Source organism: Talpa occidentalis, unplaced genomic scaffold (assembly GCF_014898055.3).
Source record: "Talpa occidentalis isolate TD23 unplaced genomic scaffold, MPIMG_talOcc4v2.1 talOcc4.7, whole genome shotgun sequence".
Taxonomy (NCBI): Eukaryota; Metazoa; Chordata; class Mammalia; order Eulipotyphla; family Talpidae; genus Talpa; species Talpa occidentalis.
The window spans coordinates 86,546,702-86,571,931 of NW_023605083.1; the positions used below are offsets into that span (position 1 = coordinate 86,546,702).

The window sequence follows — 25,230 nt, forward strand, 5'->3', positions numbered from 1 at the left end:
TGGTTTGTGCTTTGCTAGCAGTAAAAGCAGGGACTAAAAAAGCGCATCTAAGCATGCTCTCTCACTGTTTGTGCTAGAGACCCTGCCCCCTCCTCAGGCTCACCCTAAAAGGATCTCCAAGTCAGTATGTGAGCTTGAGTGCCTTCAAAGCCATTAGTCACCACCCTTGCAGTCTCACTCCAAACTGTGAAAGGGGCCACCCGTGACACAAAAACTCTGGCAAGATTAGGGGATAGCAAGAGCAGAAGAAACCACAATACACCAGAGACTCCCAGGAGAACAATGACTAGTGCTGGTAGGGAACAGACTGACAGACAGAGCAGACAGACTCTAACCAGGCCTCACTCTGTTTTAGATGCAACACAAATGTTTTCCATTAGAAGTTCCCTGCCCCACAAACACTCATGCATGTGGCTATGAAATCCACATACTTAACTTCTGCTTTTCTGGCATTCTAACCTAACTACCTTTCCTATTCCTCTGGAACACAGCAAAATTGAGAGTGAAGAGATTTCTGTGGCCCTGGTATAAAAGGTAAAGGGAAAAAAGCAGGATCAGAAGCATGCATAGTACCACCCAGCATGGATGTGACTGAGCAGGCGAAAGAGAAGGGAGAAAACAAGGACTTTTTCTTTGCCAAGAGAAAAATAAGTACTGTATAGCTCTGACTCTTACTGGCTGGCGCCTATGCTTTCAGCTTAAAGTTTGGCTTTACTTTCTAGTAAAGTCTGCAGCTGATCTTCATCAGGAGGTGTTGGTCAGTACTAAAAGCAAAACAGGCAAAAACCTCAGAAAACTCATTACAAAGTCTGCAAAACTCTTGTACTGAGAAATCAGGGAATGCTGGCTGATTAGTAACCTATTTTCAAACACTCAGAACCAGCTGTGTACTGCACTTGCGAGAAGAAGCTGAACTAGAAACCCTTAAACCATCAGCAATCATCCTCCCACCACCTGTAGAACCTGGCCCAGGTTCATTTCTAATCAGTCACAGAACTGGGGACATGTGGCTGTCTGGCTAATTAATGTCTTCTGTTAAAAAAGAAAATAGAAAGGAAAACCACAAATAAGAAAGAATTCAAGAGAATTAAGAATAACAGTGAAATAAGAGGAAAAGTGGATTTTTAAAATGGCATGTAAGAAATAAAAGGAAATCCCCTATTCAGGCAGCTCTGGAGTTCCCTAATTGCACAAGAGCAAAGGACACTCCCCCCCCCCCACCATGTGTATGTCTCGTTAAGCAATTGCTCAACCTACACTCATTGTGCAATTCCAACCTTCCAAAGCTTTTTGCTGCACATATGCAAACCATGTTTGCCACTGCACTCTAGAATTAAGATTTCTCATTTTTCTCTTCTTCACTTTAGAGGGGTGTGTATGCACGAGCTAAAAAAAAAATCAATTGCTTAATAAGCATTCATTACAAATGAAGTTTTATATTATTTCATCTGGTTATCTCTGAGTTTACTGGTAGTTAAGAAACATTTGGATTTACTCTCAGGCAGCTAAAGATCCATTTTTCCTGTCACTGACAATAATGGCATCACAAAAAATTATACATGAAAACATCAAACTTTCAAAAGCCTTTGTTCTAAATGGTCGCAATTCTAGAAAACTTAGAGCAGTTAAAAGTGGCAGTGCCAATTTTACAGCCAAAATTCCAATAAAGTCTGGGTAAATCACAGTATATCTTGTTGATCATAAACCTTTCTTTTCAGAGAAATCAATTTAAAGGATCAGCAAGAAAGAGGGTGTACTGGACAAAGATGAGGAAAGCATGACAAGAAAACCCAGTGCTCATATAGGAAAAAACAGATTTCATTCTATAACTTTTAAGTTGTACACTGTAAAAAAATAAGTATGATTACAAAACAAGCTACACACAGAAGAAAATATCTGCAACACAGAAAATGTAACTATAGTATATCAAGAGCTGTTATAGGCGCGCAGACCTCTCCTGCCGCCCGCTGCTCCCCTCAGCAGTGTACTTCGGTCCTTCTGCCTGCTCTGCTCCCCGCTCTGGCTCTGGTGAATTCTCTCACCCTCCCGCGCTTCTGACTGTACCCAGTGCATGTATAAACAAAAAACAAACAAACAAATAAATAAATAAAAACATGCCTCTATTAAAAAAAAAAAAAGAGCTGTTATATATCAATAAGAATAATAAATAACTCAATATAAAAATGGGTAAGACCAAAAATATGCAAGTCAGAGAGGAAGAAATATAAACAGACAACAAATTCATAGAAAGGTTTTTTTCTTCTACTGGTAAACAAATGCAAGTTGAAGTGAGATACATTTTTTAACCTAGAAAATAAGCAGAAATTGAAAATATTGATAAGAACACATAGTATTTATAATGGTGTGAAGAAACAGACACAGACTGTTAATGGGAGAGTAAACTGGTATGATCATTTTGGAAGGTAATTTGGTAGTACTTGTCAAAATAGTATTCAAGTAATCTTGGAACAAAGCAATTCTTTTTTTTTTTTCTTAAAGATTTATTTATTTCTACAAGCACTGGGTATAGTCAGAAGTGCGGGAGGGTGAGAGAATTCATCAGAGCCAGAGCAGGGAGCAGAACGACCAAAGTACACTGCTGAGGGGAGCAGTGGGCACCAGAAGAGGTCTGTACGCCATGTGGGACCCTTGCCCGGTGGCCAGGGATCGAACCGGCGCTGCAGAGGCTGCAGGCAGCTTCGCAACCCAGCGCTCAACCTCTGCGCCACAGGGGCGGCCCCTCGGAACAAAGCAATTCTACTTGTAGGAATCTGTTCCACAGAAACAGTCCTGAAAGTGTACAAAGATTTAAATAAAAGGAAGTTCATTTCAGCACTGCTTGGAATAAAAACATAACTAAATATCTACCTGTAAGACAGATAAATTATTATCTATCAGAGGAATATGATGTAACTTGGAGAATGGTACAGACTTAAATGTATTAATTTAGAAACAGTTCCAAGGTATATTAAACAAAAAAACCTACCGCCACCACCACCAAAAACCCCAAGTATGTATATGTAGCATGTATTTTTAGTTAAATAGTAATTACTTCGTGCGTATATATATATATATATATATATACACACACACAAGGATGGTTGCCAAACTGATAACAGCAATCAACTTTGGAAAGGAGACACTTATATTCTCATTTTCTATATTCTACATTATTTTAATATAGGTTACTTTTGGGTTACTTTTGTAATTAAAAAGGAAAAACAGTTCTTTCATTTCTGACCATGAGGGAGTAACTGGTACTAAACTAAACATCCCACCATAAATAGCTATAAAATATATGAGACAACTGTTTTTAGGCAGTGCAAGACTTGTCCCTGAGAGAAAAGAAACTCATGAAATGAGCCTATGATCACTTAGTCTCCTGCTTGGGGAAAATATCTCAACTTTGAAATGTCTCAACACAGAAAGCTGAACCCAAAAGACATTACAATGATCTTGTCAAGGAGAGGAGGCAGAGAATAGGATCTGAGGCAGGTGAAGGGATGGAATCTGTGAGTAAGGAAACAGAAAGAAGCTGTGTAAAGAAAGGACATCAAGTACATGTGAGATGAAGGACGAACTGTGCATATGCAGGCCAAGGCCACCAGAAGCTTACCAGATGACAGTTGCTACAGGACTCAGAGTGAGACAGAGAAGTATTAGAAGTACAGCAGTGCTGAGAAAGAGTACTGCCTAGGGACCGGGATGTGTGAATTCTAGCACTGCCAGAGTAAAGAGATTTTAACACCTAACACTGATGGCAACCATCAAGAATTAAGTCTTGAACCAAAGGTTTTTAAGCAAAGTAAGTCCTCACTTAAAGTTGTCATTGATATGTACTTGGAAACCACGATTCTATGTGAAATGACATATTGCTATTATAAATTAGATCTTTGAATAACATTGTTTTTGTTTATTGTCAGCCAGGATTGCTTTTCTTTCATTAATGTTATAATGCAATGACACTGAACAAAATTACATCATTAGAGGACCAGCTATATACTGTAGATAGACACCCACACACCCACACAGACATGCTTACATCACTGACCTTTAGGTTTTTATGCATCATTTATCTCTATCAGCCAACTTTGGGTCACTGTTCATCTGTAACCAATCCTGTGTGCAAAGTGTAGAGTCCAGGACATTGTCCTATCTTCTGATCCTTGGAAGTTGCACTATCTCTACTCTCAAGACTTTTTTGCTCTTAGATACACTTCTAAAACAATGTAGGTCATCCTGTGCATATTCAATCACTGTTCTATATATTATATATTATAGCATTCTCAACGGTTTGTCCCCCCAAATCAAGTTCTTTCGCCTAAGCCTCATATTCTAGATATTCTAGTATCCTTATTACCAGAGCATCCCAATATTAGAAGAACATCTAAGCCAGAGAGAAGGAAGGAGAATTCAATCTGAGCATCCATTACCTTACTATGAACTTTTATTTCTTTGTTTATCCTTAGAACTACTATGGAAGACGAGATAATCTCCCTCAACCAGGTTAATAGTTTCGAAGCAACACATGAGAAATCAAACTCCCAGTGAAAATAAAAGAACTGTCAAAGTTGGGAGGAGAACTGGAAGTACTAAGCAACAGTTTGTTCAATCACCATATTACTATCTTTGTAGTTGTGTGCTCTGTCTAGACTTGGATTGCTTGGGTTTGATTCCTTCATTCTTAGTTGTGTCATTCTGGGCAAGTCTTTCCTATACATGAAATTCACACAAGGCTTTTATGAAATTTAATGAGATAATGCAAAGCATTATAACAAGCCTTGTACATGATAAACACTCACTAAAAATCAGTTGTTTCATGGGAAAGGAAACCCAGATATGTGACTTCTCAAACATAATCAAGAAAAATATATTTATAGCATCCTGAATATATTTCTCTTTGGAAAGCTGCCTGGCAACATGGAGGGTATGAACACTCAAGGTAATGTGTGTTATAAGCCGAAACTAAAAATAGAATCTTTAATAATCTTGTATTATTATTTTATTATTTTTACAAAGGCCAAAATCTTCCCTAGTGCCTGCAACCCTAGTAGTCACCAAATTTCTAAAAATAGTGATTCTCAAACTGTGGAACCCCTATCAACAGCATCACCTGAAAACTCATTAGACATTCAACTTTTGAGTCTCCCCTCCTTCTCACTAATCAGAAACTCTTGGGGTGGGGCCCAGCAATTAAACAAGGCCTCCTGGTGATTCTGATGAACACTAAGGTGTGATAATTACAATCCCAGAACAAAAAGAAAACCTAGTCATTGACCTATTCATAGTATAGGTTTATATAAAGATAACCAAATTCAACAGGGCCTATTTGGGGAATCAATTTTATAAATTAGGCAGTAACTAATAGGATCTTAAGGAACAGTCTGGAGTAAAAGGAAGTGGTAATTAATAATTCTATTTTTTTTAATTTTATTTATTTTTTTATAGAGGCATGTTTTATTTATTTATTTGTTTGTTTGTTTTGTTTATACAAGCACTGGGTACAGTCAGAAGTGCGGGAGGGTGAGAGAATTCACCAGAGCCAGAGCGGGGAGCAGAGCAGGCAGAAGGACCAAAGCACACTGCTGAGGGGAGCAGCGGGCAGCAGGAGAGGTCTGCGCGCCATGTGGGACCCTCCTGTGGCCAGGGAGCAGCCGCGGAGGCTGCGGGCAGCTTCACAACCCAGCGCTCAACCGCTGCACCACCGGGGAGGCCCAATAATTCTATAAATTTATAAATAATTAGTAAAGAGGTGAGACAGAACACAAAAAAGGTGGCAACAATGAGGTAGGCAGAGAGAAAACCATAAATTGTCAGTTCAGAACCAAAGGGTCACTGTGGTTAAAAGAATCATCAAACAAAGTGGCCATCAAGTGAGAAGAAGTGAGAAGTCCTCCCCATACTCCAAATCTGAATTTTTAAGATTTTCTAGATATAAACCGGAGGACTTTCCAATAACGCTACAGTAACTTTTACTAAGTTTAACTATATCCATATCAAGGACTCCTTCAATTAAACAGGCAAAATGAAAAAAAAAATACAGCTCATAATTCATTTCTAAGTATTTAATTAGAAATGATTTTTCCATAGAAAGATAGAAAGGGAGTTGTAAGAAGGACAAACTAATTCCAAGGGTGAAAACAAACAAAGCTGTTTCTAGCATGGTATAACACAGGGCCACACATGTTCTTACTGCCTATAAAACAGAGTGCTATACCTCTCCTTCAAAGTTTCCAAGGTTCTCATCCCATTCTCAATATAGAAACATCTTGGGAGGAGGGAGAGCGACACTCCCAAACACAATTTACAAGGCCACATTATCCTAATCCCCAAACCAGACAATGGCAGAACGAAAAAGGAAAACTACAGACCAACATTTCTAATGAACATAGTAACAAAAATCCTAGACAGTATTTTGGCAAATTGAATCAAGCAATATATTAAGAGAATCATACATAATGACTAGGTGGTATTGATTCCAGGGATGCAAGGATGGATTCAACATATACAAATCAATCAATGTAATTCATCGCATGAAGGAGAAAGAAAAAACACATGATCACATCAATAGATACTGAGAAAACTTTTGACAAGATTCAATACCCATTTATGATAAGAACTCAATAAACTGGGAATAAAAAGAACATACCTGAACATAAGACCATTAGTGACAAACCCACAGGTAACATCAAACTCAGTGGTGAAAAACTGAAAGCTTTTTCTCCATGAACAAAACCAAGACAATGATGGCCACTCTCACCACTGCTTTTCAACACAGTATTGGAAGTCCTAGCTAGGAAAATTAAGTCAAGAAAAGGACATAAAAGGAGTAAGGACTGGAAAAGGAGAGGTAAAACTACAACTATTTGCAGATGACATGATTATATACATAGAAAATTCTTAAGACTCTACCAAAAACAACTACTAGAAGTAATAAATGAAAATGGACAAGTAGCAGGATACAAAATGAATATAAAATATAGGTTGCATTTCTATATGCAAATAATGAATTAGAGGAAAGAGAAATTTTTTTAAATTTAAATATTTCATTTTATGTAATTCTTACATCTTTTTTCATCTTTGCACAATGTATGCATTTTCATTTTGGTTATATTCACCATACAATTGCATCTCCCCCCTTATTTTGACTCCAGTCCTTCCTTTTCCCACCCCTCCCTCCCCGCTGCCCCTAGTGTGTCTCTGATTTACAGTTACTTGTTGATTTTGATTTTTACTTTGTATTGATTAGTCTTTTGAGGAAATTAAGAAAATAATCCAGGGGCAACCCCAGTAGCCTAGTTAAGTCTCAGTGCTATCACTGCTGTGGCCTGAGTTCAATTCCTGGTCAGGGGATAACCCACATATGGCACAGCAAACGTTTCCTGTCTCACCTGCTGGTCACCTTAGCAGTGTATTTCAGTAAATCTGCCTGCTCTGCCCCCCACTCTGTCTCTGATGAATCCACTCACCCCCTGCACCTCTGGCCTACAGCTCAGTTCTTCTACTCAAAAAATAAATAAAATGAAAATTAAAGAAAGAAAAATAAATCCATTTGCAATTGCAACAAGAAAGTTGAAATATCTGGGAATAAACTTAAAAAAAGAGATGAAGACCTACATGTTGGAAACTATAATAAGACTGTTAAAAGAAACAAAAGACGACACAAAGAAATGGAAAGATATCATGTGTTCATGGAATAGAAGGATAAAACACTGTTGAATGGCCATATTGCCTAAATCAATTTACAGCATTTCAGCACAATACCTATCAAAATCCCAATGACATGTTTCAAGGAAACAAACAAACAAAAAATTCTAAAATTGTATAGAACCACAAAAGACCCAGAATAGCCAAAGATATTCCTGAGAGAAAAGGAAAAAAATGGCAGTATAATGTACTTTGACCTAAAATTATACTACAAAGCAATAGTACTTAAAACAGTATGGCACTAGAACAAAACAGAAATGCAGACCAACAAATCAAAACTGAGAGTTCAGAAATAAACCCCCATATATATGAACAGCTAATCTATGACATTAGAGCCACAACTATGGGAGAAAGGGAAGTTTTTTCAACTAATAGTTGTGGGAAATGTGGGACAGCCACATGGCAAAAAAATAAAAAGTAGAACATTATTTAACTCCACATATATAAAAATTAACTAAAAATGGATTAAAGATTGGCCTCCTTGGTGGTGCAAGGGGTTAAGACACAACCTATGAAGCTACAGGCAACCACTGCAGCACGAGTTCGATCCCCAGTCAGGGAGACACCCACATGGTGCAGCAGACCTCACCTGCTGCTCCCCTCAGCAGTGTATTTCAGTCAGTCTGCCTGTTCTGTTCCCCACTCTGTCTCTGGTGAATCCTCTCACCCCCCACACCTCTGGCCAGTACCCCAGTTCTTGTATGTATAAATAAATAAATCTTAAAAAAAATGGATTAAAGACTTGGAGATAAGACCTGAAATTATAAAAAACATGGAGAACAAACCATTTATTGCTGGATATCAGCCTCAGAAAGGCATTTGGGGCCTCAACTCCAACAGCAAGGAAAACAAAAGCAAAAATAAACATATGGGAGCACATTAAACTAAAAACTTTTGTACCATGAAGGAAACCACCACAAAAATAAAAAGGCAGTCAATGGATTGGGATATTTGTACATTAAGTCCAAGAAAGAGTTAACTTCCAAAATATATAAAGAACTCAAACAACTGAACAACAACAAAAATACCCAGTCAAAAAATGGGAAAAAGACACTTCTCCAAAGAAGACATACAGATGGACCATATGCACAAGAAAAAATGCTCAAAATCACTTATAATAAGAATAATACAAATCAAAATCACAATGAGAATCAATTCACACCTGTGAGAATGAGCTATATCAAAAAGACTGGAAATAGGGCCTCCCTGGTGGCACAGGGTGTTGAAACACAGCCTATGAAGTTGTCAGCAGCCTCTGCAGCATGAGTTCGATCCCCTGGCCAGCCAGGGAGCTATCCACATGGTGCAGCAGACCTCTCCTGGCTCGCCCATTGCTCCCCTCAGCAGTGTACTTCGGTTGGTCTGCCTGTTCTGTTCCCTGCTCTGTCTCTGGTGAATCCTCTCACCTCCCACACCTCTAGCCTGTACCCTAGCTCTTGAATGCATACATAAATAAAATCTTAAAAAAAAAAAAACTGGAAATAACAAGTTGTTGGCCAGGGTATATAAAAAAAGGAACTCTCATTCACTGTTGGTGGGAAAGTAAACTGGAGCAGCCTCCATGTAAAACAGTATGGAGATGCCTTTAAAAAACTGAAAATGGAAATATATGATCCAGCAATATTATTTCCAGGTATTAAGAATATGGAAACATGGGGCCTCCATGGCAGCACAAGGGGTTAAGCATTAGCACTGAGAAGCAATCCCCAGCTACTGCAGCATGAGTTTGATATCCGGCCAAGGAGGTGACCCACATGGTGCAGCAGACCTCTCCTGTCTCACCTACTGCTCTCCTCAGCAGTGTATTTCAGTAGATCTGCCTGATTTGCTCCCCATTCTGTCTCTGGTGAATCCTTTCACTCCTTCCCCCACCCCTGCCCCATACCTCTGGCCTACATCTCAGCTCTTGCATGCATAAATATATAAATCTTTAAAAAAAAAAAGAATATAGAAACACTAATACAGAAAGGTAGTGTACCCCTATGCTCATAGCAACATTATTCACAATATCCAAGACATGAATTCAACCTGAATTCCCAACCTAAAATCATTCTAAATTCCCAGATGACTGGATAAAGACATTGTATATATACTCAATGCAATACTACTCAGCTTTTTAAAATATGAAATTGGGCCTTTTGCAGGTATTATGGATGAAACCTGAAGTGATTATACTAAATGAAATAAGTCAAAGTGAAAGACAATTACCAGATTGTTTCACTCATTTGTGAAATATAAATAACCAAAGAAAACAAACTAGCAAATCACAACCTAAAAAAACCCTCTTAGACTCTGAAAAATATGGTGGTTACCAAAGGGAGAGTGGGAAGAAATGGTAGAGAGTATATATGATAAGAGTAGTGGAGCTTTGGTGGTGGTTGAGAAAAGTAATGTGCACATACCAGGATATGAAGTTATACTCCCAAAATGTTAAAACTGTTTTGTAAATGAATGATAAATCAATAAAATTTGATTTAAAAAACTCTTGTACAGGGTAACCAAAGAAAGTTCAAAAGCTCTTCATAAATACTTTTCATAGGTCATTTAGAAAAAAATGGATGCGTATTCAAATGGCAAAATGGGCAAAGAATTAAGGCAATTTACAAAGAATATAATACTAACACACATAACCAATAAACCTAATACTTTAAAAAATCAATCCTATTAGTAATCAAAGCATAAAAATAAAAACAATGAGATGACAATTTTTTGGCCATCTCTGGCAAAGTTACAAAATATTTTACTATTCAGGATTGGTGAGAATGTTAGAAAACAATTTTCTATTCTGCAATTTGAACAACTAGAAAGATTTTTGGAGGATAATTTACTATTATCTATCAAAAGTCTTAAAAATCTACATACCCTGTTTAACCTGCTTTGAAATTTTACCTTAATTAACTAATGAAATATTATATATATATATATATATATATATATATATGGAATTCTGTATAAGGTTGCTTCAGATGGCATCATTTATAAAACTACAAAGTCAGTAACTTCCTAAAATGTCTAATGGCTGAGGACTAAACAAATATGGTAAAGTCCATACAAATTAATATAATGCAGCCATTAAAATTTACATGGGTTAACATGGGAAATCTATTCAGGTTATATTGATTGCTAACTGAACAAAAAGCAGATTACAAAACAGTATATATAGTTTAATTCTATTTCTCTTAAGATGCAAAAAAAAGTCACATATGCCCATTCATTCATCCATCCATCCACCCACTCAAGCAGTATGGAAAGATAAAGGAATCTTTTCCTTTTTGTTAATCTAGATTTTTCTAATACTTCTAAAATGAATGACTATTTTGTAAAACAAAAATTATTTTTAGGGGCCTCCCTGGTGGCGCAAGGGGTTAAGACGCAACCTATGAAGTTCGCTGCAGCCACTGTAGCACACATTCAATTCCCCCGCAGGGAGCTACCCACATTGCACAGCAGAACTCTCCTGACTCACCCACTGCTCCCCTCAGCAGTGTATTTCAGTCAATCTGCCTGTTCTATTTCCCACTCTGTCACTGGTGAATCCTCCCACCCCCCCACAACTCTGGTCTGTACCCCAGTTCTTGTATGTATAAATAAATAAATCTTTTAAAAATTTTTTAGAAAAACATCTTTAAAAACATAGATTTCTGAATAAAATGACTCTACTTACACTATCCCAACTGAGGTGATCAAACTGAGTAAGAAGGAAGCATTTAGCTTTCACATGTAGGAAGGCAATTTTTAAAAACATTTCATTTTGTTTGATGTTAGTATACAGCTATGAAATTGATTTTTGTATATTCACTCTATATCTAGCAACTTTTTGAAATTCATTTATTAATCTTATAATTTGTCCTCATTGGATTTTTAAAGTATATATTTTCTTTTTTTTTGCATAGAACTGGGGTGTAGGCCAGAGGTGTGGGGGTAGGGTGTGAAAGGATTCACCAGAATGGGGAGCAGAACAGGCAGATCTACTGAAATACACTGCTAAGAGGAGCAGCAGATGAGACAGGAGAGGTCTGCTGAGCCATATGTGGGTTAGTTCCCTGGCCGGGAATCAAACTCAGGCCGTAGCAGCGGTAGTGCTAAGACTTAACCCCTAGGCCACCAGGAAGGTCCAAAGTATGTATTGTTGCTGTAACAAAATACCTGATTTTTAAGGGCTTTAAAAAATTACAGTTTATTACTTTACAGGTCTGGAGATCAGAAGTCCTAAGCTGAAGGTGTTGGTAGGCGTTTATTTTCAAGGCTCTATGGAAGAAATCTGCTTCCTTACCTTTCCCAGAATCTAGAGGTCACCTGCATTCTTCAGCTAATGTCCTTTCTTCTATCTTCAAAGCCAACAGCATACTATCTCCAAATTTCCCATTTTCCTTTCCTTTTCTTTCCTCCCCAAATGATTCCAGCATCAATCACATCTCCTTTTCCTGACTGACACTTCTGCTTTCTTAAGGATCCTTGTGACTACATTAAACCCATCTGGATAATCCAGGGTCAGCTTCTATCTCAAGATCCTTATTTTAGTTTCCTCTGCAAAAGCCTACTGCCTTGTAAGTTAATACATTTGCTGGATTAAGATGCGAACCTTCTTAGAAGGACCATTATTATGCTTACCACAAAGGGTGAGAACATGGGGCAGATACATAATACCATTTGGAAGCTTCTTCACAACTACAAGTCAGTACCTCTCATAATCAGTTCAGAGAGGCCCAAGTTACATTACCATACTAAATGGGAAGTGGTCAGAAGGTGGAATTCCCTCTTGACATGGTAGGCCATGGCTCCAGGAAGAAGATAAGAAATTGCTATATTATTTATGTGAAAGAGAGACGGGGCACAGGAGACTAACTCTAGGTATATAGTTCTGCTATATACAGAACAGAAAGTGTAGAATACAAATTAATTTACTGAGATTGCACACTACCTGGCCGCCTATTAACTCCCTTCAGGGTGGTGACTCAGTAATACAAACTTGTATCAACCAGCTATAGACTAGAGAAGGGAATTCTAAATTATATTTGCAGGCAAAGAAGGCACCCAGTGAGAACCTACCTAACCTGTTTTGGAGGTTCTTTTGTTCAAAGAAATACAAATGGTCAGACTCAGATTGTAGAAATCCAACAGCATGCAAAGAGAGAAACAAGCTTTTTTTTTTTGGGGGGGGGGGAATGTTACACAAAAAGATAGTATCTGCTTTAGTCTTACAATCAAATTTTTTAAATCATAACATTCTATGAAGTATGCTAAAAGTTGTCAACGATAAAACAAATATAGGTAAGAGGGACCTAAATAAAAGACAAAAATATAAAGGTTACTGGATAAAAAAGGGAAATAATGTAAGAAAACAAACAATGCAACAGTATCTTAAAAAGCTGAATTAGAAGCAGTAAAAAGTAGAATTGGCAGTGTAAAAATATGAATCAATTACACAGAAAAGTCCTCTAAGAATAGAGTCAGAGAAAAAAGAGATTAAAATGATGACAAGAGATACCGAGGACAAAGGAGACCTAATATATTAGAACAGAAATTAATGAAAAACGAATAGAATAAACAGAATATTAGCAATCAAAGATATATCGTATGAAAACTTTTCTGGTCCAAAGATAGATCTGGGTCTGCATATTTATTTATTTATTTTTTTTTAAAAGTTTTTTTTTTTTTTATTTATTTGTTTGTTTGTTTATACATGCACTGGGTACAGTCAGAAGTGCGGGAGGGTGAGAGAATTCACCAGAGCCAGAGTGGGGAGCAGAGCAGGCAGAAGGACTGAAGTACACTGCTGAGGGGAGCAGCGGGCGGCAGGAGAGGTCTGCGTGCCATGTGGGACCCTCCTCCGGTGGCCGGGGAGCAGCCGGGGATCGAACCGGCGCTGCAGAGGCCGCGGGCAGCTTCGCAACCCAGCGCTCAACCGCTGCGCCACCGGGGAGGCCCCTGGGTCTGCATATTTAAAAAACTCATCAGGTAACATGAAAAATCAAACACAGAGCCCAACATTTAAACAAATTCTCACACAGTATGAAATTCACAGTTAAAAAAGTTGTACGTTACCCATGCTGGACCACAACAGACAAAAGTTTACCGAAAAAGGAAGGAAAATAAGGTTTCTGGCCAATTTTTCCTAACCATTCATGCAATGGAATATTACCTATTGTTTCAAGGGCAAGGAAGGAGGCAGAATGTTGACCTGAGTCAAGTTGACACACATGTGGAAGGGCAAATTAAGAAAAATTTCAAAACATAAATATTCAAAAAGTAGTCATAAAGCATGCCCTTGGACCTCCCCTGGTGGCTCAGCAGTTGAGTGCTGGGCTGCGGGGCTGCCCACAGCCTCTGTAGTGCTGCTTTGTTCCCCAGCCGCAGGCGAGGGTCCCACAAAAAAAAAAAAAAAAAAAAAAAAAAAAAGAATGCCCTTGATGCAATTTAAATGAAAAGAGCAAAGGAAGGAAGAGAATGTTAGCACACTGCCATTGTAATAGTTTGTGTGTGTGTGTGTGTGTGTATATATATATGTCTCAACTGATCTACAAAAGACCAATATTAAATTGTTTCCATAGGTTAACCCTGAAGGGTAGTTTTTGTCTTTATATATTTTATGAATTGTTTGATTCTCTTGTGTAGTATGCATATTATTGGTGTGTTTTTAAAAAGTTATCTTGTTAAGAAGTAACCATATCTTTGCTGAAAAAAATTCTCATGTTCTTTGCTGAAAAAAATTCTCATGTTGCATTTGAATAAAAAATGAAGTCATAAATAACATAAGAATGGGGAAGTCACAGTATATAAAGACTGAAGGTGAGCATTGAAAATAAAATGAGGGGCCTCCCTGGTGGCACAGGCGGTTGAGCGCAGTGCTGTGAAGCTGTCCTCAGCCTCTGCAGTGCTGGTTCGATCCCTGCCGGCCACGGAGCAACCCACATGGCATGGCAGACCTCTCCTGTCTCACCTGCTGCTCCCCTCAGCAGTGTATTTCAGTCAGTCTGCCTGTTCTGTTCCCCATTCTGTCTCTGTTGAATCCTCTCACACCCACCCCGCACATCTGGCCTATAACCTGGTTCTTGTATAAATAAATAAATCTTTTAAAAAATTTAAAAAAAAAAAAAATGAAATTAACTATAAATAATTATTATAATTCTAGAAACATAATGCAATTGTGTAAAAAGCAAATATATATTGTAAGCAGTTCTAATTTCCACATCTTAAATATGGGATACTAATAATCAATTTTTTTTAATGCTTGATATTGATACTTTGAGAACAGAGGATCAAGCATGTTTTTCAACAAATTAGTCACAGGTAACAAGCACTTAAATATTTTCCAGACGAACAAAGAAAGATATTTCGCCCCCCGCCCCTGTATGTCTGTCTGTCTCTCCATCCATCTATCCATCTCCACAAAGATATATAAAAAACATAAAACAAAGCAAAGCGTATTTTCTATTTTAAAAGCTTTTTAGTAATTATATGCACAACAAACATCAAGAAATGTCACTTAACAAATAAACAAGCAGACAAGCCAGTAGATCCAAAAATTGGACAATTTAAGTCTTATATTAACCTCAACAAGACATTTTTCTTTTCCTTTTTTTAAAGATTGATTTATTTATACAAGAACCAGGGTACAGGCCAGATGTGTGGGAGGGTGAGAGGATTCACCAGCGACAAAGCAGGGAACAGAACAGGCAGACCGATGAAATACACTGCTGAGGGGAGCAGCGGGCCAGACAGGAGAGGTCTGCCCTGCCACGTGGGACCCTCGCCAGCCGGATCGAACCGGCGCTACAAAGGCTGCGGACAGCTCCACAGCGCTATGCTCAACTGCCTGGCCACCAGGGGAAGCCCAGCAAGACATTTTTCTTAATGAGTCTCTGGGATCCTAAATTCAGATACAAAGCAAATATAATTGGGATGTAAAGTGAGACTTACAATATGACCTTATAATGTGACATATATTTCTAATCATGCCAAAGAGCAGTCCCATATTAGCTTGTTGAAAAGTTCTCCAATTTGGTCTTTGGTCAGACAATATGGGGAGGAAGACAAAGATCACAGGTTAATCTACAGGGGAGTGTTACAATGAGGACTGTTTGTATCTATTTATGATATTAATGCTGTGGTATACATTGAATAACTAGAGCTCTAGAGCCTAAGAAAAGGCAGGGTCTTTCACTAGATAGCTTCTTATTTAGTATCACCTATAGATACACAATCACATGAGTATATTTTGAAGATGATAATTAAGCCTTTCTTTTTTTTAAAAAAGATTTATTTATTTATGCATACAAGAGCTGGGGAACAGGTCAAAGGTACGGAGGGGTGGGGGGTGGGAAGGATCCACCAGAGACAGAGACAAGAGTAAGGAGCAGAATCAGGCAGACTGACTGAAATACACTGCTCAGGGGAGCAATGGGCAGACCAGAGAGGTCTGCTGCATCATGTGGGTTAGTCAGCAACCTGGCCAGTGAACTCCTGTCATGCTGCAGTGGCTGCGGATAGCTTCACAGTGCTGAGACTTAAGCCCTTGCACCACCAGGGAGGCCGGATAGTTAAGCCTTTCTGATACTGACTAAAGCACAACATTGTAAAACAACTTCCTTTTCATCACATCCATATATGTCTAAAGGGTTGTTGTAGTTTTTTGTTTTTTTTTTTTTTAAAGATTTATTTATTTATGCATATAAGTGCTGGGGCAGAGGGGAGAGTTGGGGGGTGCGGGTGAGAGGATTCACCAGAGACAGAGTGGGGAACAGAACAGGCAGACTGACTGAAATACACTGCTGAGGGGAGTCAAGAGAGGTCTGCTGCGCCATGTGGGTAGCTCCCAGGCCGGGCACTGAACTCGTGCTGCAGTGTGCGGCTAGCTTCACAGGTTGCATCTTAACCCCTTGCGCCACCTGGGAGGCCCAGGGTTGTTGTAGTTTTAATGAGAAAATACAAGTAAAGAGTTTACCATGATGCCTGGAATATAACTGTGAGAGCTTAACTTTGTTATTATTATGGTTTGATTATTTTTCACTTAAGCACTGTAATGTGGCAGAAAAGATGAAGAATTTTATTTTGTTTTCAGGATGACTACTTACCATTCTTTGTAAAACTTATTATTATGGAAAATTTCAAACATTTACAAGGCAAAATACAATAATGAACTCAATGTATCCACTATTTAGATTTCACAATGATTGATTTCTGACCTTTATTTTCTTTCTTTTAAACCGTTAACTGCCCCTCTACCCCATAGATTATTTTGAAGTAAATCCCAGACAGCAAATCATTCAATTGAACATGAGTTTTAAAGTCATACAGACAAGGGTTCTAATCCTGTACTTCCTTACTAACTACATGACCTCAGATAAACTACTTAACCTCCGAATTTAGGTACTTAGCAGCCACGTTCTTTCCCCTGGTTGGCTCTAATTGGCTTCAACATCTGTGATGGACTTCCCAAAATGCAACCAGCTCCACTCTATACTTTTACCCTAATTTGTACTTTTTATCTCATTTCTGGACAATCCCAATAGCAATCTGTTTTCTCTCCTCTTACTTGCCCTATAAGAATACTAATCCTGCAAGATGTTCAAGTAAGTCAAAATGATCAAAGGTGACCTAAATTTGGGAAACATTGCAAAGGCTAACCTTCTTACAATATCACTACATTAAAAGCTCCAAGAAGTCTTTTTTTTGTTTGTAGTTTTTTTTTTTTTTTAAAGATTTATTTTTATTTATTTATACAAGCACTGGGTACAGTGAGAAGTGAGGGAGGGTGAGAGAATTCAGCGCTCAACCGCTGCGCCACCGGGGAGGCCCTCCAAGAAGTCTTGCAGTAATGGGTTCTATTTAACATTGCTTTACCCTAACTTAAATGATCATAAAAATACTTCTTTTCACCTATCAATGAAGAACATATAAAATTAGAGTTCCTTAGAAAATGTGTAGGAAATACAATGATATGTTAATGCTATATCTGTGATCCTTAGCAATGCGTTCATGTAGATACTTACCAGTTCAACAAAATTTCAAAAGTCCTCCTTATTATAGGTTCAAAATGACTTATGTTGCTTCTCACATCTTTATCTATGCCACAAACTGTCTTCCAAACTAAGAGAATGCAAGTCTGGATCTCACATGCTGCACGTGCAGGACAACAGTGTGATACACATAATCTCAGCAAATATCTGTTGAATGAATATCAAGACTGGATGGGACATGTGACTAGTACTGACCAGCAACAAAACTGCTCATGTTGCTGCTACTGATGAGTCCTCAAGATATTTTACATATCTTAGTGGTGAATACTAGAAGCTGAAGAAAATGTCTTTTTTTTGAGATTCCTAAAAGGTGAAGAATTCCTAAAGATTTCCTCTGACACATTCATAGTAATCTAGGTCAGTCACGGAAATGACCTACATGGGTTTATCATCATTCTTCACTCTCTTTTTGAGCCTTAATCACCTCTTTTATAAAACCAAGGTACTAATACTTACTTGGCAGGATTACTGTGAGAAGTTAATTATTGTAGGGAGGTACCTAGTAAGGATCTGATAAATGCTAGATATTCAAGATACATTATTTTTTTCCTGTCATGGAGAATAAAGCAGAAAAAAAAAGGAAAGAAAGGCAGGTATCATTTTAAAAAGTGTTAGGGTAGCCAGAGAAGACCTCTCTAACGAGGTGACATTTAGAAGGAAATAAGAAAGTCACACAGCTTTCTGGGGACAGGGTATACCAGGTTAAGTGGAAAGCAAGTGCAAAGATCCTCCTTAGGCATGAGTGTTTGGCTTGTTTGTGGAACAATAAGGATGCCAAAATGACTGAAGCACAGTGGGTAAGAGGAGAGCAGTAGGCACTGAAGTCAGTTAAGGGTATAGAGGTCGCATCAGATTACTGAAGGTATTGAGGGTTATTGTTAAAACTTTGGCTTTTACTCTAAGTGAGAAGAGCAGTCATTAAAGGTTTTGAACAGCAAAACGATGTCATCTTATTGATGTTTTAAAAGACAATCCCAGTTGCTATGCTGAAAATAGACTGCAGAGTAGGAGGAAGGAAGAACTATAGAAACCAGCTGGAAGGCATTTCAATGACTCTAATTAAGGTGCAGCAGTAAGAAACAATTGTACCTGTATTTATTTTGAAGGCAAAAAAGACAAAACTGCTGATGGATTACATATGGAGGTGTGAGGGAAAAAGAGAGGAGCACCAAGAATTTTGAATGGGCAATCCAAAAGGCAAATGTCAATTATCAATAAGGGAAGACTAAAACAAAGTTTGGGGAAGAGAAATTCAAGGACTTAGATTTGGAGATGTTATGTGTGACATACCTATTTCATGGTCCTTGAAATGGAGATCTACCTTAGCCTCAATGAGCAGCAAGTGCCCTGGAGAGCCTTTGAATCATTACTACAGGCTAAAGGCATGATGCTGGCTCTGTGTTCTTCTCTGGCCAAATCATATACTGTATTGTATGGATGTATATAACATACACTGACACTGAAGCTGGGAGAGTTGATGAGAAGATAAGAGTTTAGGAAGCCTGACACTAGTTAGGACTTCTTACCTGTTCTGCATTAAAAGACCTCTAGCCCAACAGTCAACTCCCGAAAGCACCAAGTGAAGTCAATCCATCTTGTGATCACAAAAGAATAGTACCTGTTCTGACCTAAGTCATAGTTAGTCAATTTCTCTCATAACTTCTAACTGAACATCTTCAATAAAGTATCTTATGTTAGCTGTATTCAGCCTAAGAGTCTACTATCCCCTATTATTATACCCTTCTGAGACTAGAAGAGCAAGAATTCAACTTTTTTGCTGGAAAAGCATAAAAAGAGTATTCCTCTTGGGAAGGAGAGGTTGTCACATACTGAAGATTCATTAGCTATTAAATGCAACCATGGAGTATGGAGTTTTGATAAGTCAATGTCTAGAATTTTTACCTACTTACAGAAATTTAACCAAAGGAAATATATGCCAAAAAAATGTGCTATGAGGAAACACTTCACAGTTTATAGTGTAAAAATTAGCTTATTATTTGGATCAGTAAAGCAAAGACTAAAGAAATCTTGGCATATAGAATACTAAGCAATCACCCAAAATGATTCTACATGATTAATTATCAAAAATAATTTTAAGGGCCTCCCCGATGGCGCAGCGGTTGAGCGCTGGGCTGCGAAGCTGCCCGCAGCCTCTGCAGAGTGGGTTTGATCCCCGGCAGCCAGGCGAGGGTCCCACATGGTGCGCAGACCTCTCCTGACACGCCCGCTGCTCCCCTCAGCAGTGTACTTCGTCAGTCTGGCTGTTCTGCTCCCTGCTCTGACTCTGGTGAATTCTCTCACCCTCCCGCGCTTCTGACTGTACACAGTGCTTGTATAAGTAAATAAATAAATCTTAAAAAAATTTTTTTAAGTGAAAAAAGCAGATTACAAATAGTATGCTTAATATGACCCCAGTATTTTTTTTAAAGTATGTGTGTACATATTTTAGAAGTTATAGGTTAAACATTAGTATGTATGACTTACAAAAGTAAGTCTGAATAGAGGGATTACGGCTAATTTTTTTCTTCTTTTTATTATCTACAAATTACATAAACTCTTTTCTAACAAGAAAAAGTCTTAAAATTTCTATATCAAATATAAAATATGTCCTATTTGCAATCAATGTTTAGAACTTAGTTCTTTACTATCTAACTTAAAAAAAAAAAAAACTACCTATATCTCTCTATATACTTCATCTAGGTCAAAAAACTTCCTCCTGAGAAGCCATTTGCAGACTCTTCCCCATAGGCCTCTTCCCTGGGGAAAGTGATGCTAAAAACTCTGCAGAAAGGTCAGTCACAGGGTTGCCTGGTTCAGCACAGGAGAGTCTGCTCCCAGGGTCTGTGGGTGCTACTTCCCCAGTCTAACAACTGCTGCACTAGAATGTGAAGTGAAGCAGAAGGGTCAGTCCTACTCTCCACACCTGGCCAAAGAGCCAAATGTTAAGCAGAGACTAAGAGTTCCACAGTCCCCACCAGGGCAACAGGCAATGGGTTTTGTTTTCTATAAACACACAGTCAAGAAAAAGTTCAGGTTAAAACACATCCTTAGAGGAAGAAAAATAGAAACCAGGCAGCGGGGAATGCTCCATATTCCTAAAAGCTTTTTTTGTAAGTTAACACATGGTGTCTGCATCTCTCCAGTCACCTATTTATCACTCTCCTCCTTAGAGAAGGGAAAAAGCCCTGGCTGTTTTCCTAGTGCAGAGTTTTGTGGCTGGGGGAAGGAGGTACAGGGGGAGGTTGGGGGGGGAGGGTGCTTTAAGCATGATGCAAACCATTTGGAGTTGAGTGAGAGCACTGCCAACACAAGCTGCACTATTTAAACAAGTGAGGAAATGATCGTATATACAACATGCCAGCGAGCACACACACACACCAAAGGAAGTTGAGAGGGCTTTTTTTTTTTTTTTTTTTTCAGGACACAGAGCTGGATGTCAGCGGCTAAAAGGTCGATATTTTCCCTTAACACCCTTCTCAATGACTTAATCATGTTCCGTTTGCACAGAAAACTTCCCAAGAATAAAAAAGTCTGGAGAATTAAGAGGAGGGGTGAATGGGGAGGGATGTTTGGCCTAGGGCTGACCTTATCCGAGGTTTTCTCCACGTAGCAGGGGTCCTGAGGGGCTGCCAGCAAGGGGACAAAGCCCGAGAGAAGCCGATCCTCTTCCAGGATAAGAAGGGTGAGGTCATCATCCGGATCCTTGTACAGTGGCACCTCAGACTGATTCACCGCAGTCAATATGTTACAGAAATCAGCCAGCATTGACCACACATCCACAGCAACCCTGTGAGAAATAAGGTAAGAAAAGAAGAGCAGCTCTAAAGAAGGACCAGTTAAAGTATTCTAAAGCAGGGAGATACTTATGTAGGCAAATACTGTCTGTGGCTGATAATCTGCCAGAAATCTTACCTAAAAAACTAGGATACAAAATTACCCCTATGGCAGCAATCTGGTGCATGCTTGTTCATCTTTGCAAGGTTGAATTGATTAGGGGGAGTTTTTAATCCTAACCAGAGAAGAAAAGGAATTTAGAGAATCAGTTGCCTAATGCAGGTCCTGTCACCCTTCCAGACAGTGTGCTTGAGTCACTTACTTAAACACTAGATACATAGGGCCTAAGGCATCTCTCAGAATTCCCCAACTCCCATCCAGTCAAGTATATGCCACACAGATAGCAATGGAGTACCAACTACCCCTCCACCCACACAGTCAGAGGGACCAGTGACACCACTGCCGAGTCAGGTGTCCCCATTCGCTACCAACAATGCACTAGAACTTTCCTATATATAAGAAGGAAAACAATCAAACACTTTCCCAACAAAAACCTCATTCCTGACCTGCCAAGATCCTCTCAGGAAGGTAAAGCTTCCAATGCCTTTTAGCAGATGAACCAGTATCAGTGCTGTCTTTACCACCCCATGCCCCCCTCCATCCCCTCACTTGTGGAAGGTTAGATGGTTGGGTGACCAACCATTCTGGTTTGTCTAGGACTGTTCCAGTTTTATCACTGAAAGCCCCACTTTTCCAGAAACACCTCCTGGATAAACCAAGATGGCTGAACATGCTAATTACACATTACCAGATTCTGATTGAAGCTAAGAAGAAAACTTGAGAATGCAAGGTCTGGTTCTCCCCACTTCAAACTCCAGGGCAGAATTATAAAATGAAGATTCATTTCTCTGTCACCATCATTTGTCAAAAATTTAGGGCTTCCCTGGTGGCGCAGCGGTTGAGCGCTGGGTTGCGAAGCTGCCCGCAGCCTCTGCAGCGCCAGTTCGATCCCCAGCTGCTCCCCGGCCACTGGAGGAGTGTCCCACATGGTGCGCAGACCTCTCCTGCCGCCCGCTGCTCCCCTCAGCAGTGTACTTCAGTCCTTCTACCTGCTCTGCTCCCCGGTCTGGCTCTGGTGAATTCTCTCACCCTCCCGTGCTTCTGACTATACCCAGTGCTTGTATAAATAAATAAATAAATAAATCTTAAAAAAAAAAAAAAAAATTTACAGTGGTTCAGATCCAAATTTTGGTGGGTATTAAGGAGCCTTTTTTTTCTTTTTGTCTTCCCAAAACATAGCTCAACTAGCCAAACTGTGGTCAGCTCCAGGGCCTGCCCAGTCTATAAACTCTGGCTTTTTCTCCAGAAGACCACCTAACTAGGGAGCGTGGAACAGGCATTACCCGATGGATGTGAAGTTGTATTCCAGAAAAAGTAAGATGCACAAGAGAAATACACAGAAAAGCTTAAAACTAGGTTCAAGAGGTGGAGTAGCAAGAGGAAACCAGCAGAGAGCTATACGAATGAGCTATATCCTGGAATCTTCCCAGAAGAGTTACTGCGCATGAGCCAAATCTCCCAGGGAGGAGTCTCAGACCTAAGCAATTTGTTTCTCCTGGAGACTAGGAATCTCTAGGAGATGGCAGAAAAGTGGCATTCAAAGGATATGCCACTGAAGGTGATGCTGGTGTAGGAAGTGGATAAAAGTGTGTGGACTCCCAGACTTTCACCTGCATCCAGGTGAAAGGAGGCAGCACTGGTTTATTTACTGTAATCACTGCACTAGGAAAAGGCAATGAAATGAAACATCTTGTTTTCAAGAGAGTCCTGGGAACCAGGCGGAATACAATCCCATTAATCACACAACGGCACATAATCAACACACGTGTATGGCAGAAGTAACTCACTTCACAGGCTTTGCCCAGGAAAAAGCACATGTTTGGGAAGAATCATTGGAGGGACAGAGGGATGGGAGTTTTCTAAAGCCTCTCTCTGCACAGACACCGACAACCAGACTCATTCACAAAGCTCCATCTTTTGGCTCAGCCGGGTTTGGCTGTCAGAAATGTTTAAATATGGAAAAAAATAAACAGTTGCAACACGTTTCTGTGCAGAGATCTGCCTGAGCCCCTTTGTGATGTAATGGGAAACGCAGCATTCAGGCTACCAGCTGTAGAATAAACAGAACTTTGAGGGTTAAAAGGAACTGAACTTTCCACGACCCCATCTGCAGAGAAGAAAATAATAAGAGGAATGATGCACTGCCCCACAGCTCTGATAGTTTATCCTCCAGTCCCGGCTGCAGAGACAAGCACCGGATGTGATAGGGCTGCTCAGGGCCGCCTCCGAGGTTAGCGCTGCCCATGGGAGACGCACAGGGAGGCTCTTCCAGCTCCCCGCTTCCTCCCCCAGTGCCCTGCTGGCCACTTGAGCCCACTGCCTGAGTCTGATCCCACAGCGCTGATGAGCTCTGGCCAACAGGCATTGCTCGGCTGCAGAGCAGCAATTTGGAAAATAAACAGGAAAGACGACAGTGAGAAGGAAGAAGGTGAAAAGTCTCCCAGCTGAATTCTTGGCTTGGGGGCCTTGGTTGGTGCTGGGCAGGTCAAGGCTGCTGCAGGACGTTGTTGGGGGTAGGGAGGGGGGTGTGGGCAGCAGCATCCCCAGCCAGGGAAGGGGGGGGGCAGAAAATTACCCACGGCTGCCACAGTGGGAGGCCCACATCCCTCTCTCATCCTCCCACCCCTACCATCTTGGATCCAAGACGAAGAAATATGTGGTACCATGTGGTTCTCATTATCATGCTCTCCTGTCCCCGAAGGCTCAGATAAACCAAAAATGACTCCTCCCAGAGAATGGTGGCCACCACTAGGCACCCCTGCCCACATCTGCCTTTTGCCCATTACCACCTACCTTGTGCCAAAATCTAAGACTTACTGCCAAAATGAAGTGAATGAGAGTTCCTAACCCAGTGTTGACTATAAAACAGCAGCTGGTGCCAAAGGACATAGGAAGTGTCCTGAGTTCCCAACTCAGAAAAATTAAGTGGCTCAATGTCAAGTCAGACTGAGCAGAACCAAGGGAATAGGAGTATGAAAAAATGCTTCACTGAAAGGTCACTTCAGACTGGTCTTGTGTTTGAACTCTGCTTCTGAGTAGCTTTTTTTCTTTTGGTATCTCAGAGAGAGTTGCCCATGCTCACCTCACATTTCATCAGCTCTCAGACATGAACACAACTAGGCAACACAGACATGAACACAACTAGGCACTCATGGGCTATACAGTGAATTTCTACAGGGAATGAGAGAGATGGGAGTATAAGGAAACTAATGCTAAAACAAAGGGGTACTTTAAAAAACTAGGTGAGGTGCCTGAATTCAAAGCTAAGATATTTGCAAAAAAGATGAGATAATTCATGGTACTCAGACAACATCACCTAGGCTTACCCCATCAGGCCTCTGGGCTGAGAGGTCAGTTCCAAGGGTGAATACAGGGTTTCCCGTCTGAGTAGCTTAACTTAGCTTTTCTGCCCAACTTCCTTATCCCAGCAAGGCGAGCCTACCCAAACTTTACCCCACAACAACCCATGGGGTCTAAGGACTCAAGGCTGGCTTGGGCTAAGGAGGCCAAAGTCTAGTCCTGGGTGGCTATGAGAAGTTTCAGACAGCTCCCAATCTTCTGGAAACGCTTGGGCAAACTCAAATCACCTTTGGTCCTAAATGCACCCTCC

At 39.8% G+C, this 25,230-nt stretch overlaps 1 protein-coding gene across 2 annotated transcripts in view; it reads right to left on the reverse strand.

Annotated features, from left to right (window-relative positions):
- SMG6 (SMG6 nonsense mediated mRNA decay factor) overlaps nucleotides 1-25,230 on the reverse strand; it is a 230,289-nt gene that overhangs the window by 91,527 nt on the left and 113,532 nt on the right. For both annotated transcript variants that reach the window (XM_037491791.2, XM_037491790.2), the window contains exon 13: nucleotides 21,312-21,513. In XM_037491791.2, the coding sequence (XP_037347688.1) occupies nucleotides 21,312-21,513 (202 nt within the window). The remainder of the gene's footprint in view (nucleotides 1-21,311; nucleotides 21,514-25,230) is intronic.